The following is a 15527-nucleotide window of genomic DNA, read 5'->3' as shown; positions in this document are numbered from 1 at the left end:
GCTGTTTTTTGTTCCAGCTGAGCTCTCAATTACTTCATTACTAGTAGTAGGGTACAAGTCTTAATTGAACACTAATGTAACTACCCTGTTACACACAATGTTTCACAAAGTTGCAGCAACGTAATTTACATTAACTGGGTAATAATTGTCGTATGTTGGGGGCGTGTTGCTGCCATTTTTGGGGGGTTTTCGCAGGTATTTTTTGCTGCCAGGGGGAGCTGTCATGGGTAACCTCGCAGTGTTCAGGTGTCGTTTAACACGCTGCTGTGCTGGAGCGGCTGCGGCCCGAATCCCGTCTTTGTCTGGTACAGGTTTCTGATTAGTATATTGTGTGGCAGCACAACACAAAGCAATACATCAGGCTTTTAACTAAAGAGATGCATTTTTAGAACAATTCGCAGGAGTCACACAGTTTTAGTTCCTATCCAGTTCTGTATAAGTTACCCATAAGAACTACAAATGGTCTTGGACTACTTTTTTTTTTTTTATGGGGGGCGTGTTGTTGTCACGAAAAAAAAAAAAAAAAAAAAAAAAACTGGCAGCAACACGCCCCCAAAATACGAAAAAAAAGAAAGATTAGCATGTTATTTCCTGTGGTAAAGCTGTTCTTTCCCGTGTGGCAGCGCTGGCTCGGTGCTGGATTAATCGCGTCTGCTGGCGCAGTGTTGAATATGTTCCGCGCAGCTGCGAAACTGCGAAACTGCAGCTGGGTCAGTTTCACAAGTTTCTGCACGAAATCCCTAAAACTGGTGAGAATATATATTAGATGTTCACTTTCTGTGCCGTGCTTTCAAATACAATGTGTGATGATAAGCATATAACTTAGTAGGGGGCCTAATAGATTGCAAAATGGAAATCAAGTCGTTTGTGGCTTGGAGTAACTTCTTGATATGTTTCCCGAATAGTGCAATAGTTTTCTCTTACTTAGCCATGGGGAATCTGATGCACAATGCACAAGCAGTGCGTGTTTAATCTGTACTGCATGAACATTTGTTTAAAATAGTTATTTTTCATATATGTCCATGTATAACAGCTGCAATGGACGCAAATAGGGCCCTATTCATCAGAGTCGCCATAGAGCTGGAAGGATTGCGCTTCAAGTTCTTATGGACACCTTTTACTCATCAAACATCCAGTTGGAAATAACGAGTTACAGCCATTTCTGTCGGCATGGGTCATGTATAATATGTGTGTCTTTGAATAAGGTTTAAATGTCTAAGTTAAGTTGTGGTAGATGTTCTTTCAGTCCCTGATTCCTGTTCAATTGCGATATACAAGCGATAGTTCAGGAAGAAAAAAAAATCGCAGTAACATTTGTTTTCGTGTGAAACTCTGGTGCAAGTGTACAGTAGTGGTCTTGTGCACGTATGAGCTAGACGTGCTCACATTTGTTGGTACCCCTCCACAAATTGTGCATTCTTAGTTTCCTCTGAAATAACTTGAAACGGACTGAAGTAATTGGCATCCACCATTGTTTATTCCATATTTAATAGAAATCAGACTTTGCGTTTGTTTTTCCAACATAATATTGTAAATAAAACAAAATGAAAATGGCATGGACAAAAACGAGGTTACCCTCAACCTAATACTTTGTTGCACAACCTTTAGAGGCAACCACTGCAATCAAACGTTTTCTGTAACTCTCAGTGAGACTTCTGCACCTGTTAACAGGTAGTTTGGCCCCCTCTTCCTGAGCAAACTGCTCCAGCTGTCTCAGGATTGATGGGTGTCTTCTCCAGACTGCAAGTTTCAGCTCTTTCCATAGATGTTCAATAGGATTCAGATCAGGACTCGTAGAAGGCCACTTCAGAACAGTCCAATGTTTTGTTCTTATCCATTCTTGGGTGCGTTTAGCGGTGTGTTTTGGGTCATTATCCTGTTGGAGGACCCATGACCTGTGACTGAGACAGAGCTTTCTGACACTGGGCAGTACGTTTTGCTCCAGAATGCCTTGATAGTCTTGAGATTTCATTGTGCCCTGCACAGATTCAAGACACCCTGTGCCAGGCGCGGCAAAGCAGCCCCAAAACATAACTGAGCCTCCTCCATGTTTCACTGTAGGTATGGTGTTCTTTTCTTTGAAAGCTTCATAGCTTCAGCTGTGAACAGAGTTTTGACTCATCTGTCCAAAGGACATTCTCCCAGAAGGATTGTGGCTGGTCAATATGCATTTTAGCAAATTCCAGTCTGGCTTTTTTAGGTTTTTCTTTCAAAAGTGGAGTGGTGTGATCAGAAACCAATGTACCTTCACCTTGGAGTTCAGCTTGCATCTCTTTGACAGTGATCCTTGGCTCTTTTTCTGCCATTCACACTGTCCTTCTGTTCAATCTGGGGTCGATTTTCCTCTTGCAGCCGCACCCAGGGAGGTTGGCTACAGTTCCATGGACATTGAACTTCTTAATAATATTTGTATCTGTTGTCACAGGAACATCAAGCTGCTTGGAGATGGTCTTGTATCCTTTACCTTTACCATGCTTGTCTATTTTCTTTCTGATCTCCTCAGACAACTTTCTCCTTTGCTTTCTCTGGTCCATGTTCAGTGTGGTGCACACAATGATACCAAATGACACACTGATTACTTTTCTCCATTTAAATAGACTGAATGACTGATTACAAGATTGGAGACATGTGTGATACTAATTAAAGAAACTAATCAGTTTGGAATATCACTATAATCCAATTATTTATGATCTTTTCTAAGGCGTACCAACAAATGTGTCCAGGCCATTTTACAATATCTTTGTACAATGAGGAATAATTAATCTCTTTTCACAGCTTCTTTGCTTTATTCTATGACATACCAAAGGCATGCAAGTATACATGATGCAATAGCTTGTAATTTCATCACTTTTCAGGAGGAATTAAGCATTATTTCAATGAGCTGTAAGGATACCAACAAATTTGAGCACATCTGTATTACAATCTAGGATGTAGGATTTATATTTTGTATTAACTATATTTTTCCTATGCACTTTTGTAATGCTCTTATATTGTGTAAGTCGCCCTGGAAAAGGGTGTCTGTTAATAAATACATAATAGCCTAATAATAATAATAATTGGTTGGCCCACCATGCTGCCCAGCTAACACACAACATTGCCAACAATACTTAAAGAAATCCTTTCATTTATTCCTTATCTCTTTTCAGCTCCTCACACAGGTCAGATACTTTGGCTCTATCCAGCCTGGATCATCTTTAACCTCATCATTGGGCAAATACATTCTTTGCTGAACGATTAGACGGATCCTTTGCTGACCCTGATCATGCTGTTGTATATGGAAGATAATTTGTTCCAAATAAATAAATAAAGTACTAAATAAATAAAAAAAGCATGAAATAAATATTAATGTATTTATCTAATTTTGTATCTATTAATGTTTAATATGTATTAATTTATTTTGTATTTTATTTATTTATGTATTTCATATTATATGTATGTTTTTATTTATTTTTAAATGTTTTCACAAATTATTCTCCATTGTTATGTAGCATGTTGTCACAACGTTGTGTGTTAACTGGGACAGCCCCGTACGTGTTTTGTCAGTGTTAAGGACAGCTTCAACGTGGTGTTAAACTAGGACAAAAAACAGTCCTTCTTTGTACCTGAAATGTTTGATGAATCGCTCCGCTTCCCCTACTTGCATAGGCAAAGGTATGCTAATTAGGAAACTGGCGGTGTTTTTAGGATTGGTTGGATTCCTAAAAACAGTCGCTATTTGAGGCACGTGATGTCACTCAGTTGTTGGGAAGGACTAAATCCACATTTGATGAATCACAAACAGTTCTTAAACCCTTGTTATTCTGTCCGTTAAGATTGTCCATTAAACCGTCACTTTGATGAATAGGGTCCATGGACTGCAGCGTAGGTTGACATTCTGTGGCATTTAGGAATGCAGTGGTCGTGTTTGTGTAGCGTATCTGCGTGGCTCCACCAATGGGATCGGTGCGATTCTGCAGATCTGCGCTACAAGAACACGACTCATTATCACTTTTATTTTTCAATTTCAGGAAATGGAAAAGCCTTGCATATTAGTCGCCACACCAGGCATTTATGGTATCTACAAGTGTTTTATACCCATTCTGGAGAAACACTTCACGGTCGTCTACACTGAGGAATTCGCCAGGTGTAAAGAAAGGTTCGCAGACACCATCCAAGCCATCATATTGTGGTGTGCACCTACAGTTGACCGTGACCTGCTGCAGTCTTTGCCCAACCTGAAGGTGGTTGCAAACGGGGGAGTAGGGGTGGACCATCTTGACATACCCCTGATCAATAGCTTTGGGGTGAAAGTTACCAATACCCCCCAGGTTGTTGATAATGCCACTGCAGATCTAGGCATGGCCTTGATGTTGGCATCAGCTCGGAGACTTATAGAAGGTAAGAGAGAAGTGCAGGGCATTTGGATTGACAGTATAACATTCTTGTGACCCATTTTTACCCCTGCGGTCACATACATAGAGATCTTTTTCCTTGTGAGATCTTGCTTTGGAACTTAAACTTCAAAAATGAAAAGGAAACCCCCCAAACATCAATAGCTCTGAATAGCAGTCTAGTGTGTCCAGAGACTGTGGCCATAGCTTACATGGACAACACTGTGTGTCTCCTGGTCCATTTAAGTCAAGAAATGTTTCTTGAAGCTCTGACTCGCATTACGTCAATAGAAGCTGAAATTAACCCCCTGTACACATTCATTCACAACAAGATAAAATGTCAGACTCGGGTGGGGTTATATATAGTTAATTGTAAATACAGGTGGAAGTTATTTAATATAGCAAACTATCTCCTTTATGAAGAACAGGATGGGGAAAATTCAACTTAGAATTGTAGTAATAATAATTACTGTCAGTTTATAAATGATTATTATAATTCAGTAGTTCTCTTTTGGGGTTCTGGAAAGTGTTAACACATCTCTAAAGTAGATTTTCAAGAGACCTTGTTCTAATACACAATGTGTGTTATTTCTCCATAAGTGAATATGTAAAACACTGGTCTGGTCAAAAAATCTTTAAGCTGGTTCCATCCGCTAACCACAGAAGCTGGTTCACCAAAATGTTACTTTTAGGCCCTGCTTGTGCGTCTATATGTGGGTCACAGAAACAGTTATGTAGCAAAATGTCGATGTTATGGGCACAGTTTACAAAATCATGGAAGTGAAAGATGCTTTTTGTGTTTATTGGCAGGTCATAACTTTTCACTCTCCCAGGAGACTCAGTACTCACCCAAGGTGACCCTTGGCTTTGATGTCAGTGGTGCTACTCTTGGCATCATTGGAATGGGGAGGATTGGCTATAAGGTAGCCCAGCGAGCGCGAGGATTTGACATGAAAATCTTATATCATAATCGGAATAAGAGGTAGGAATCATCAGCAACAGTAAGGACAAACCATAGCATAGCACAAAGCATGGAGAGTCTAAAATAAGAACAATTTCCAATGCAGGAGGGTGGTGGAATAAATTGTGACAATGCTTAAATTTCAAATGACAGATGGCAAGGATGCCAGATGGCAGTTGGACAGTCCCCACAGTCATTAAATGTGTAGTGTGTTTCTAATTGCTATTGCATCTCAACTGATTTAGAAAAATCATCAATGTGGTTTACAATATCATGAGAAAAAAATATGTATTGTTTTTATACATGACAGGCCAAAGCCAACTTAATTTAGGAGATAACGTCATTTACATTGTGTTTCTTCTCAGGGGTCCGGGATTCCATTCAGAAAAATAATAATAATAATAATAATCTACTGGGGTTTTGTGACTCCATGATCAACAAACACAGAAGTACATGAGCTTGGAAATAAAATTCTCATCTTTCATGTTACCAGCACTGTATTCTGCTGAACAATTGTCTTTTCTTACACTGTTGGTAGAGAGTTTGTCTCCAATCTTTGCCAGAGACAGTATGATCTACCTCTTGCTTTTGGTCTCTGTGTTTTTTCTCTCCTAACAGGACAGAGGAAGAGGAGACGGCTGTGGGAGCCCATTACTGTGAGAAAATAGAGGAACTGCTGCAGAAGTCTGATTTTGTCATGTTGGTGGTGAACCTGTCTCCTCAGACACACAAACTGATAGGAGCGAGGGAGTTGGCCCTGATGAAACCCACTAGCACACTCATTAACATCAGCAGAGGTAGGTTGAATGGTCTCCAGCTGATTCACTGTGGTGGATGTATCTAATTGCAATGTTAAGGGCAGAAGTGTTCAGGCCTTCAGTTGCCTGTAAAATAGTTTTTTCTCTTACTACAATGTGTCTGACACAACAGTAAAGAGGATATACATAGATTAAAAAGCACATAGCTTACCAAATCTTACAACTTGAGCAAGAATATTTGAATTGTGCTATGTCAGGAACAGTAACTTTTTCATTGTGGGTAGTATGTAATGAGCAACAAAAGGTACAATTCTGCTTCATCCTACCAGCATAACAGTTAGTAAAACATATTTTTGCTTACAAAATATTGTGAAGAAAAACTATTAACTGCATTAAATACCTCATTGTAATCTTTAATACAATTACTTTGTCTCCATTTTACAGGATATTACATGAGGATAAATCAAACTCTGGATATATAAAACTGTATCTACTCTTTTGGTTTGTTAATTAAACAGTACTAGCTCAGCACTGCTGTGTTCTTGCTCTGTCTTACTGCAGGTTAAAGAAAAAGACATTGGAAGCTTGTGTTATATAGAAAGCTTGACATGAAAGGGTTGTATTAGAATGCAGAGGAGATGAGATGGTGCAAAGCAGTGTTAATTTACTGTTATAATATTGCATAATTACAATTAATAAGTCCGCCATGCTCTACTCTACATTAACTGCAAACTGTCAAGCTATTTAGGAGAATGTATTATTAATCAACACTATAGTTGCTGAAGTTAAGAAACACAAAGGAGTAAATTATGGGTGATTTAATTATTAAGAGAGAGTATAAATGTTCAAGGAGAACTCAAAAAGACAGAACCCCTAAAATCCTCTTATTACCATCTGTACATAGTTATTACAACCCAGTATATATAGAGTACAATACAGTGTATAAAACGTCAACAATTAGAGATGCAGGCAGCTTCCAAACTAATGGCAATCAAAACACACGACCTTCAGGCAGCTTTTTTTAGTTTTCTCTGAATTATTCACTGTTCGATTTGCTCGGCCCAATGAAATAAGAATCTGAATTTCTCATAAGTTTAAAATGGTAAATGCCAACAAAATAAAACAAGAATGAAGTGTTTACTGGTAGCAGATTACAAATATCGGCTTTTAAAGGATGTGTCCATCTCATACAAGTGTTCTCTCTTTTGCCTGTGAAGGGTTGGTAGTGGACCAGGAAGCGCTTGTAGATGCTCTTCAGAAAGGAACGATTCACGGTGCAGCACTTGATGTCACATACCCTGAACCGCTGCCAAGGTCAGTGCATGTAAAAATCTAATTCACCAGGTTACCATATATTGATTTTCAAGGTCTGTAAATCCCTTCATGGCCAAATAGCTTCTCCTTATTGTAACAGATTCTGGTGCAAATCAACATTGGTGCTTTGTTGACGAAATATACTTTTTTAAAATATTTTTTTTTTGTGCAAGGGTACATAACCTATTATGTATTAGGAGTAAATTAAATCTTTTTAATTGTCATGTCCATTTCTATGTCAGCTGAATTGTTATTTTCTTTTAATATTGCTTTGAGACAGATTGTTGATTCATGTTTTTCAAGTTGGGTTCAAACTCATTGTTTTTAAAGTCTTTAATCCCAACCTTAAGGAACCTCAGAGTTGCTGGCTGAAAACTATAATTAATGAGTAGCCATGGATTAATGTATGTTTTTCATAAATGGGTACATGACCTTTCATGTACATGCTAAACTAGTGGTTCTTAAATATCCTGGACAGGGTACCTGATACACTAACATAAACTCAGACCCCCAGCAGGGCAGCCTTTTTAATGCAATGAGGTTATAATGTCAAACACTGGGAGAGACCCAAAGCCACCAGTTTGTTAGGTTGTATCTTAAATAATCTGGTCTATTGTGTAAAAGCTTTAACAGGGTAGCACCCTCCTTAATGGCCCACCTTTTGTTGTTAAAATCACTGATCTCTTTATTTGTCTTCACAGAGATCACCCATTGCTCAGTCTTAAGAACGTCATTGTGTTGCCTCATTTGGGAACCAACACGTACCAGACAAGCCAGAAGATGGTCGAGAGGATGGTGACTAACACCCTGGCTGTTCTCAATGGCAGCCCGCCCCCCGATGAAGTGAGACCCTGACATGTGGACTGTGAAGACGGGGGAACTTTACAGCGCACAGGATCCCCTGGAATCGCATGGGGCCCCTGGGTGTTGTCTTCTAAATGTTTGATGCATGTCAAATTGGGCTTTAAAACACAATTCATTTCTTCATTCAATTTCACAACTTTAAACTGACTTCCTGTGATGTTTGTTTTGTAGCGTTACCCCCAATGAACAATGAACAATCCAAATTCCTGTGGAGTAAATTGAATGTTGTGCCAGGTTGAATGTATGCATTAACAATTTGTTCCACTAGAGGGTGATCTACTCAATATTTACAACTCAAACAATTCTTCTGTTCAAGATTAATTAAGCAATTCACTATGTACTAGGAGAGTATTAATGAAGATGACACTAATAAATATGTAATAATCACTGTTGTATTTTATGGATATATTTATCACATTTTTAGGATTCTTTATTTTGTTTAGTATCCTTATGTGGTACAAATAACGATATATGTCTTGAATCTGCATTTTTTCATTTTTTGGGCATTGGAATCCAGTGTGTGTCCTAAACAACAATACATAACCTGCATTAAAGCAATCTTAAAGCTACATACATATGTAGTGTGTGCAGGTCGGAGCCCCCAGCTTGGGATTCAAACCACACCGACACAGTTCCTGGAATTGTTAGAAATCCAAAAAGACCAGATCTCCCTAGAATAATAATTCTGTGGTTTATCCACTCTACTGATATCAGAGGGGTTATGTCACTGTACACAATGAGCCCAACTACACATATATAGTCTGTGTGTTACAAGCAAGAAAATGTTATTGCACACGCCAGTCTTGTGGAAAGCTTGAGGATGTCAGTTCCACACAGAAGGGTTTCTAAGAATAATTTAGGTCTGTCGCTCACTTTTACGCTGAGGAACAGGTGAAGCTATCATGCTGCGAGTGTGAGGGAGAGGAGATAGGCCAGGGATACAGCTGCCACTGATAATTACATCTCACTCCCATCTGTGTCCCGTCATCCTGGGGACAACAATGACCTCCGTGGACTTTGACTCATTAGACCATGCATTAACTAGTCAGAAGTTTCAGTCTGCCTTCCTGCCTTGAAGTGCTGTGAATATGCTGAAAAGCTAAAAGTGAATTTATATATGCATACAATACAGTCTCACACACACTTATCATATTTGTATTGCTGTTGTTTTTATTAAGCATGTGGTAGCACTAGTATTGTAAAATGTGTGACTACTGACTGTTCCCCTTATCCCCTTACACAACCACTGTCAGATATTTTAGGAGGAGAGATACAAATATGCAAGTGCCATTTTCATTTCCTATCCTAAATCAGCACTTTTTGTATGTCACTAGTCACATTTTTAGATTTACTAGAGCGACAAAAATGGCTAATATTGAATTAAGTCTCTATAACATCTAGATTAGGGGGAGAACATGAGAACTCCTCTCAGTAGAAGTAGGCCTATGTGTTTCAGGTATATAAAACAAACCTAGAGTTATGAAGTTGATAAGTCTTTTCATGGAAAACCAGGTCTGTGGAAGAAAAAGCATTTTCAATGGAATAAATAAAAGAACCACAGTTTACATGCATCCACGACATCCAGCTCCTTTTCTATAGAAAAACACGCCGTCCACCCAACTTAAATACCAGGTCGTGTTGGTACAGCGCTGCTCGGATCTGCGCGGCTCCACCAATAGGATCGGCGGATTTCTGCAGACCTGTATCGAGTCCGCGGCCGCGTTCTTGTAGCGCAGATCTGCACAATCCCACCGATCCCATTGGCGGAGCCGCGCAGCCTGCGGGAATCTGCGCAACACAGACGCGACGGGGTGTTTTGTAAAAAAAAAAAAAAAAAAAAAGTTGCAAGCGGATTTAAACTTCCGTGGAATAAACGAACTTCCCCGAAAAAAACAACAACATAAAAACACGCGTCCTCTGCTGCGGCGCCCACACGGCCCCTCTCTCCGCACACGCAGACCCCGGTCCGGGAGTGTATCCCTAACGGGGAGCGGTGATGTCATTGTCAACTTCCCTCACCCCCCTTCAGAGGCGGCGGGTTGAACTCCTCTTCATTTCGGAGTGAGAGCAACACGGGCTGCAGCGCTGCGGGTCTGCGGGACACAGGGACTGGAAAAGTGGACTTTCCGCACCGCTCCGCACCGAGGACTTTGCGGACTTAGCACCGGCCGGCCCTTCTTTGCCAGGGCGAGTGGGAACTTAAAACTAAAAACAAAAAAAAAGCTCAAGGGAGGAAAATGAACCGGAGTTTTAATAAGTCCCAGTCCTTGCGCTACTTGGATTGCACTGCGGTTGAAGTGAAGAGCAAGGTAATTAGCTTTGTTGTCCGTGTTTCAGTCTATCGGCCGTAGCTCTCGTTTCTCGCCGGCTTCCCCGCGGTGTTACCCGCTCCCCGGTGAGGGATGCCGAGCCTCCGCGCCTGCTGGGTCGGTGCGGAACGCTATTCGAGCCCAAGTTTGTTGTACCCGTTAAACAGGAGGGATCTCTCTTCTCTCGTCTGTGCTTTGCCTTTCTTTTTAACTTGCATCATCCTTCCCCCTCATTTTCCACCCCTTCGGTTTTCATTGAACTCAAGTTAAAAAAACAACAACAACAAAAAAATCACGACGGGAGAAAAATGCAGTCTAAGCAGATCATGCATGGAAAAGTGGGGGCCAGGTTTCTGCTCTGGGAGCGACATGATGGATCCCATTGTGCTCCCACTATTTCCAGCAATAGATATGGAAGGGACTAGAGAGAAGCTGCTGGAGTGAGTAGTTCATTACTGTATAGAAACCCCCTCACGCCTTGCTATTATGTCCTAATCAAGGAAACTGCAGTGACTTGTTGCCACAGGGAGTTTAGCATCCCAACGTGTTGTGACTCAGACGTGCTGCTTCATTTGTGGAGTTTCTTTTCTGTCCTGTTTTATATACTCAACCCTCCTTATCCCCATGACTAACATCTCCGTCTGTCAACAACCTGTATTACTCCCTTGACCTGTTTACTGTAAGCTGTCTATTTGTAATCGCACTCTGTCTGAAGTGTGGCATCTTGTGGTTGCAAGCATTGGACATCCCACTGCAAAGGTAGCCAGCTTCATCTTAACGTGTTGGACTCGATAGACCACTCCATGCATGGTGCCAGTGTAGGGCAGTAGCATCTCCCATATCTCGGTTTTGTTTTCAGTCATGAGAAGATCCCACAGTAGTTGCAGACCTGCCCCCAGACACCCACAGAGTCCCATGCCTGCCATTGATAATCCATCCCATCCATCCCCACATACCTGGGACCAGAGACTCCAGTCGTGTGGAATCAAGTGGGATTGCTTTGCAAAGGGTCGTTGCTTATGATCAAAGTTTTTTTTTCAATTCAGTAACTCTAGGGTGGATTATCCTTGTTCTAGATATGAATCCAAAGCTTACATGTTCTCCACTCTTTGTTTTATTAAAGCCATAATTAGAGAGAAAAGTATCATGTTTGTCAAACCAGGTTGTGCTGTAAGCATGCTGCGACAAAGCTGCAAACATACCATATTGTGGTGCCACTGATGTGGTCTATTGTATTATTCATGACTTGGGGGCTGTATTTTAATTAGATGTACTTATATATAATTATTTTAAATAGATGGTTTTCATGTTTGCTCACCAAGACACAGGTTATCAGAGTGAGTGGTGATAATTATCACCAGTAATCATCTGTAAACCCAAAGGGCAACATTTAAGTTGAATGTTTTTTTTTTTTCTTCACTATTTTGCAAGTCGGCCCACAAACAGATGTTGGGGAGACTGTTTTCACAACCCTCTTTTGTTTTAGGTGTAAAAAAATTATGAAGAGCATTTTCACAATAGAATATCTTGTTCACTAGCCTAAATTATTATTTTATCCCCTCTTTGGGAGTTCAGAACTAACTGTAGACAAAGCTCTCAACACCCACATTTGTTAGTCAAATAATCTTGCTACTCTTGCATCAAACCGATAATAAGCCTGTTTCAACTGTATTTAACCGTAGCAATCTCAAAACAGACGCTACTACAATATGAGCATATTAGAGTGACTTAACATTTCACTCTCAGATAATGCCAAATGGTTTAATGCCACACTGAACTATATTCAGTAGTGTGGATGAGATTACTGTGTACTTTCGTGGTTGACCTTTAATGACAATTGTTAAGTTGAACTTTTGACTTTTTCATATACTCCATGTACATTTTAAATATAGTTTCTGGTTGAGCTATGCAGCAGATTGGTGTCATTATCTCAGCCCTGGAGTTTTAGGTTCAAATCTGTTTTCGATCACAGGTGAAATGAGAGATTTGTGGTCTCAACCTTTGCCCTACATCACAGAGTTTGATATTCACTTGTGTACGTTTTTGGTGTTGCTTTTATCCAATATGTGTGCTGAAGCCTCACACTTTCTCCTTCAAAGAGAGTGTGCAGGAACCAGTTTAATTCACCAGTGAAGTTAGTTTTAGAGTAAGATAACCTTTTGACCCTTTTGAGTCCATGTTAAAATAAGCAGAAGAAATCAAGTTGCATTTTAAATTGAGATCAATTGAGGTCAAACATGTTTTATTTCTAATACTACCACAGCTATTCCTCTCTGCTATACAGTAATCATGGAATCTACAGAGGCATCAAACAAGTTTCCCCAATTTCTGTTCAATCTTGCGTTATCACGTCATAGACTCAGTGATTATGAAAAGTTGCATTATATCACTAGCTTTATCCCAATAAACTTGTTGTGCTTTGTAACCCTGCATGAACAAACTAGATGCTGATTGCAGAGTTCATTGGTTTTACTTATTGGGAAATCTATTGAGGGCTCAACTTTTTTCTCATTGTAATGTTCTTATTATATAAAAGAGCTGGCTGCCAGTACAGTGGGTCAACAGGTTTCAAAATCTTTAAATAGTGTCTCAATAGTAGAATGAAGGACCTCATTGATAAAGTGCAAGGCTGTTAGGCATGCTGCCACATCATTTACATTGTTTCAGTGGGCTACATTATGCAGCATGTACTTTTTCATAATGTGGGCTTGAATCCAGATTCAGCTACTGTGGTGAAAGAGTGCTCTGTGTCTGTAAGACTGTGTGAAATATCCAATAAGCTGTTGTCCGCTGTAGTCCTTCTGAGGTGGAAGAGCTGAAGACAAAGTAACAGAGCATTTGTTTTGGTAAACCGCATTAGAAATGAACTAGGCTAAATCGTGTGCACATTGTTTTGAAGAGGAAGCTGTCCTATTGCCTTGTGAAATGTTTTTCCGTACTAGACAGAGTTAGACTCCCAATTTGATAATAAAAGGCTTAATTTGGATTATTGGTGTCTTTTTAAGAACTGACTACAAAGGAAGTAAACTACAGGTGACACCCAGATCTTTGAAACAAGGCTTTTCCTAGATGAAAAGGTGTTTTTAAATTAACACAGAAATCAGTTAAACCAAACCCAATGTTTAGAATTCATATCTCGGTTGTTGTTTTTGATCATTTACATTTATGGATTATTTAACTGGAATGTATTTTACCATAGACATGTCTCACATGTTATAAATGGATTTGCTGCTTGTCTCTCAGATTGACCCACCTTATAAGTTGGTTTACTTGAATAGATAACTAAATATTTATTGCAACAATTAAGACATCTTACAATTAAGATTTTCACCTCTGCAAGTGAATTAGTTTCTTTGTAAATACAGTTCTTCTTAAATTATGATGCAATGAGAATTATGTTTACCTCCCATCAAGATACCAATAACAATATACCTACTGTCAATTGGGGTGGGATCTTTACTTTACCTCCAGAAAGAATGGCCTGTCAACAATTGTTGAAAGAATAACAATACATCTATTATTGTATATCTTGTGGTTGATGAATCTAACTATGTGAAAGATTTTAATCAGCAGTTTCTAAATTTGATCCTTTTACTGCACATTACAGAACTGATTGAAGCTTTGCATTCCATTTCAACCCCAGAAAGCATTTCCTGCCAAAAACATGTTCATATAATATGAATGTTTTCTTGGCCACGGTATGCCATAGAGCGTTTTGTTGGTGTTGTTGGTTTCCTTCTTCTTGTTGATACTGTTGTCATTAGAGTGCTGGAAGAATAACAGGGATTAAACTTTTAATGCAACAAAGGTTGTGGATACTCTGTATTTGAGTCATGATCGATAGATGTAAACATCACATAATTACAAGTGGTCAATAAGTGATTGTATAAAGAGATTGTATTTTGGGAGGTAGGCCTATTTGTTTAGTAGGGAAAAACTTCAGGAATCAATTTTTATCATACACTACAAATTTAGATGGCTGAAAAGCTATACTAATGTTTCTCACATGACTAATATGATTGATTTTCAAACCCATTTGGCAAACTATTGACGTGTCAAATGTTTTATCAGCAATGACTCGCCTTTCCCCAGGGTCGCCCCTGAATTACAGAGGGCAGTTTGTAGAAACCAGTTTATCTTGTGAGTCACACATTAAGCTCAAATAAAAACCATCTTTAGTATTGAAATGAGTGTCTGAACATGCCTGTATAGTGAATACTTCAGTTAAACAAAAGCCTTAAGGTGACGACGATTGTTTTCAGAAGGATAGTGTTGTCTTCAAGGTCCATCCTGTCTCAGTAGTTTTCAGCTGATGCCCTGTTATGTGATGATGCTACCCAGAGATCCTGTCACTCTTTTAAAGACCCATGTTGTTGACATTGTTCTCTCTCATATCTGGAATGAGATATCTAGGTTGACCAAAGTGGAGGACAATCTGCAGAAAATCACAATTGCGAATACCAGTATGTTTGACTTCAGTTTACAAACAAACATTTAACTTGGGAAATGTCTGGCCAGAGCGAAAGAATAATCATTTTACACTGTAGGTAGTTCAAGATTGTAATCAATTCAATAATGCAGAGGTTTAAAACAATACTGACATTGTTTGTTCCGTTTTGTTCACCAGCTTGGTTTGTGTGTCTGTTTACTGGAAGTCTCTCAGTATTGTGTTGCAACTCTTGGTTCAGTTACATTCCCTAAATGGATTAATATTTCAGATATCCCCTGCCCCTGCACAGCTTTATATATCTATATAATTACATTTAATGACAAAATGTAGCTAGATAGACAACACCAAGAAAGCCAATCTGAAAAGTAGGGTGAACATGATATGCCTTGGAATTGATTAAAGTACAGTGAAGAAAGATTTCATTTTCATTTGTCATGCAGTATAAGGAAGGTCTGCTACACTATTTACTGATTCTTGCCTGTCCCAGCCTGCAAACCTCTG

At 39.4% G+C, this 15527-nt stretch overlaps 2 protein-coding genes across 3 annotated transcripts in view; both read left to right on the top strand.

Annotated features, from left to right (window-relative positions):
* The first annotated feature begins 591 nt into the window (after window positions 1-591).
* On the top strand, window positions 592-8654 carry LOC136760461 (probable 2-ketogluconate reductase). Of its 2 annotated transcripts, XM_066715871.1 has the most exons (7): window positions 592-749; window positions 3147-3308; window positions 4008-4377; window positions 5181-5352; window positions 5950-6128; window positions 7307-7403; window positions 8105-8654. In XM_066715871.1, exons 3-7 carry the CDS (start codon window positions 4011-4013, stop codon window positions 8256-8258), a joined length of 969 nt encoding a protein of 322 aa, XP_066571968.1. In that variant the 5' UTR covers window positions 592-749; window positions 3147-3308; window positions 4008-4010; the 3' UTR covers window positions 8259-8654. The 2 variants fall into 2 exon arrangements, with proteins under 2 accessions (XP_066571968.1, XP_066571967.1); XM_066715870.1 differs by lacking the exon at window positions 3147-3308 and having other exon boundaries at window positions 593-749.
* A 1194-nt stretch (window positions 8655-9848) lies between these two features.
* LOC136760460 (partitioning defective 6 homolog gamma) overlaps window positions 9849-15527 on the top strand; it is a 51481-nt gene continuing 45802 nt past the window's right edge. Inside the window, exon 1 of the mRNA XM_066715869.1 lies at window positions 9849-10576. Within this exon, the coding sequence (XP_066571966.1) occupies window positions 10505-10576 (72 nt within the window). The 5' untranslated portion in view covers window positions 9849-10504. The remainder of the gene's footprint in view (window positions 10577-15527) is intronic.

Source organism: Amia ocellicauda, chromosome 10, assembly GCF_036373705.1.
Source record: "Amia ocellicauda isolate fAmiCal2 chromosome 10, fAmiCal2.hap1, whole genome shotgun sequence".
NCBI lineage: Eukaryota > Metazoa > Chordata > Actinopteri > Amiiformes > Amiidae > Amia > Amia ocellicauda.
This window is presented reverse-complemented; position numbering and strand designations above follow the sequence as displayed.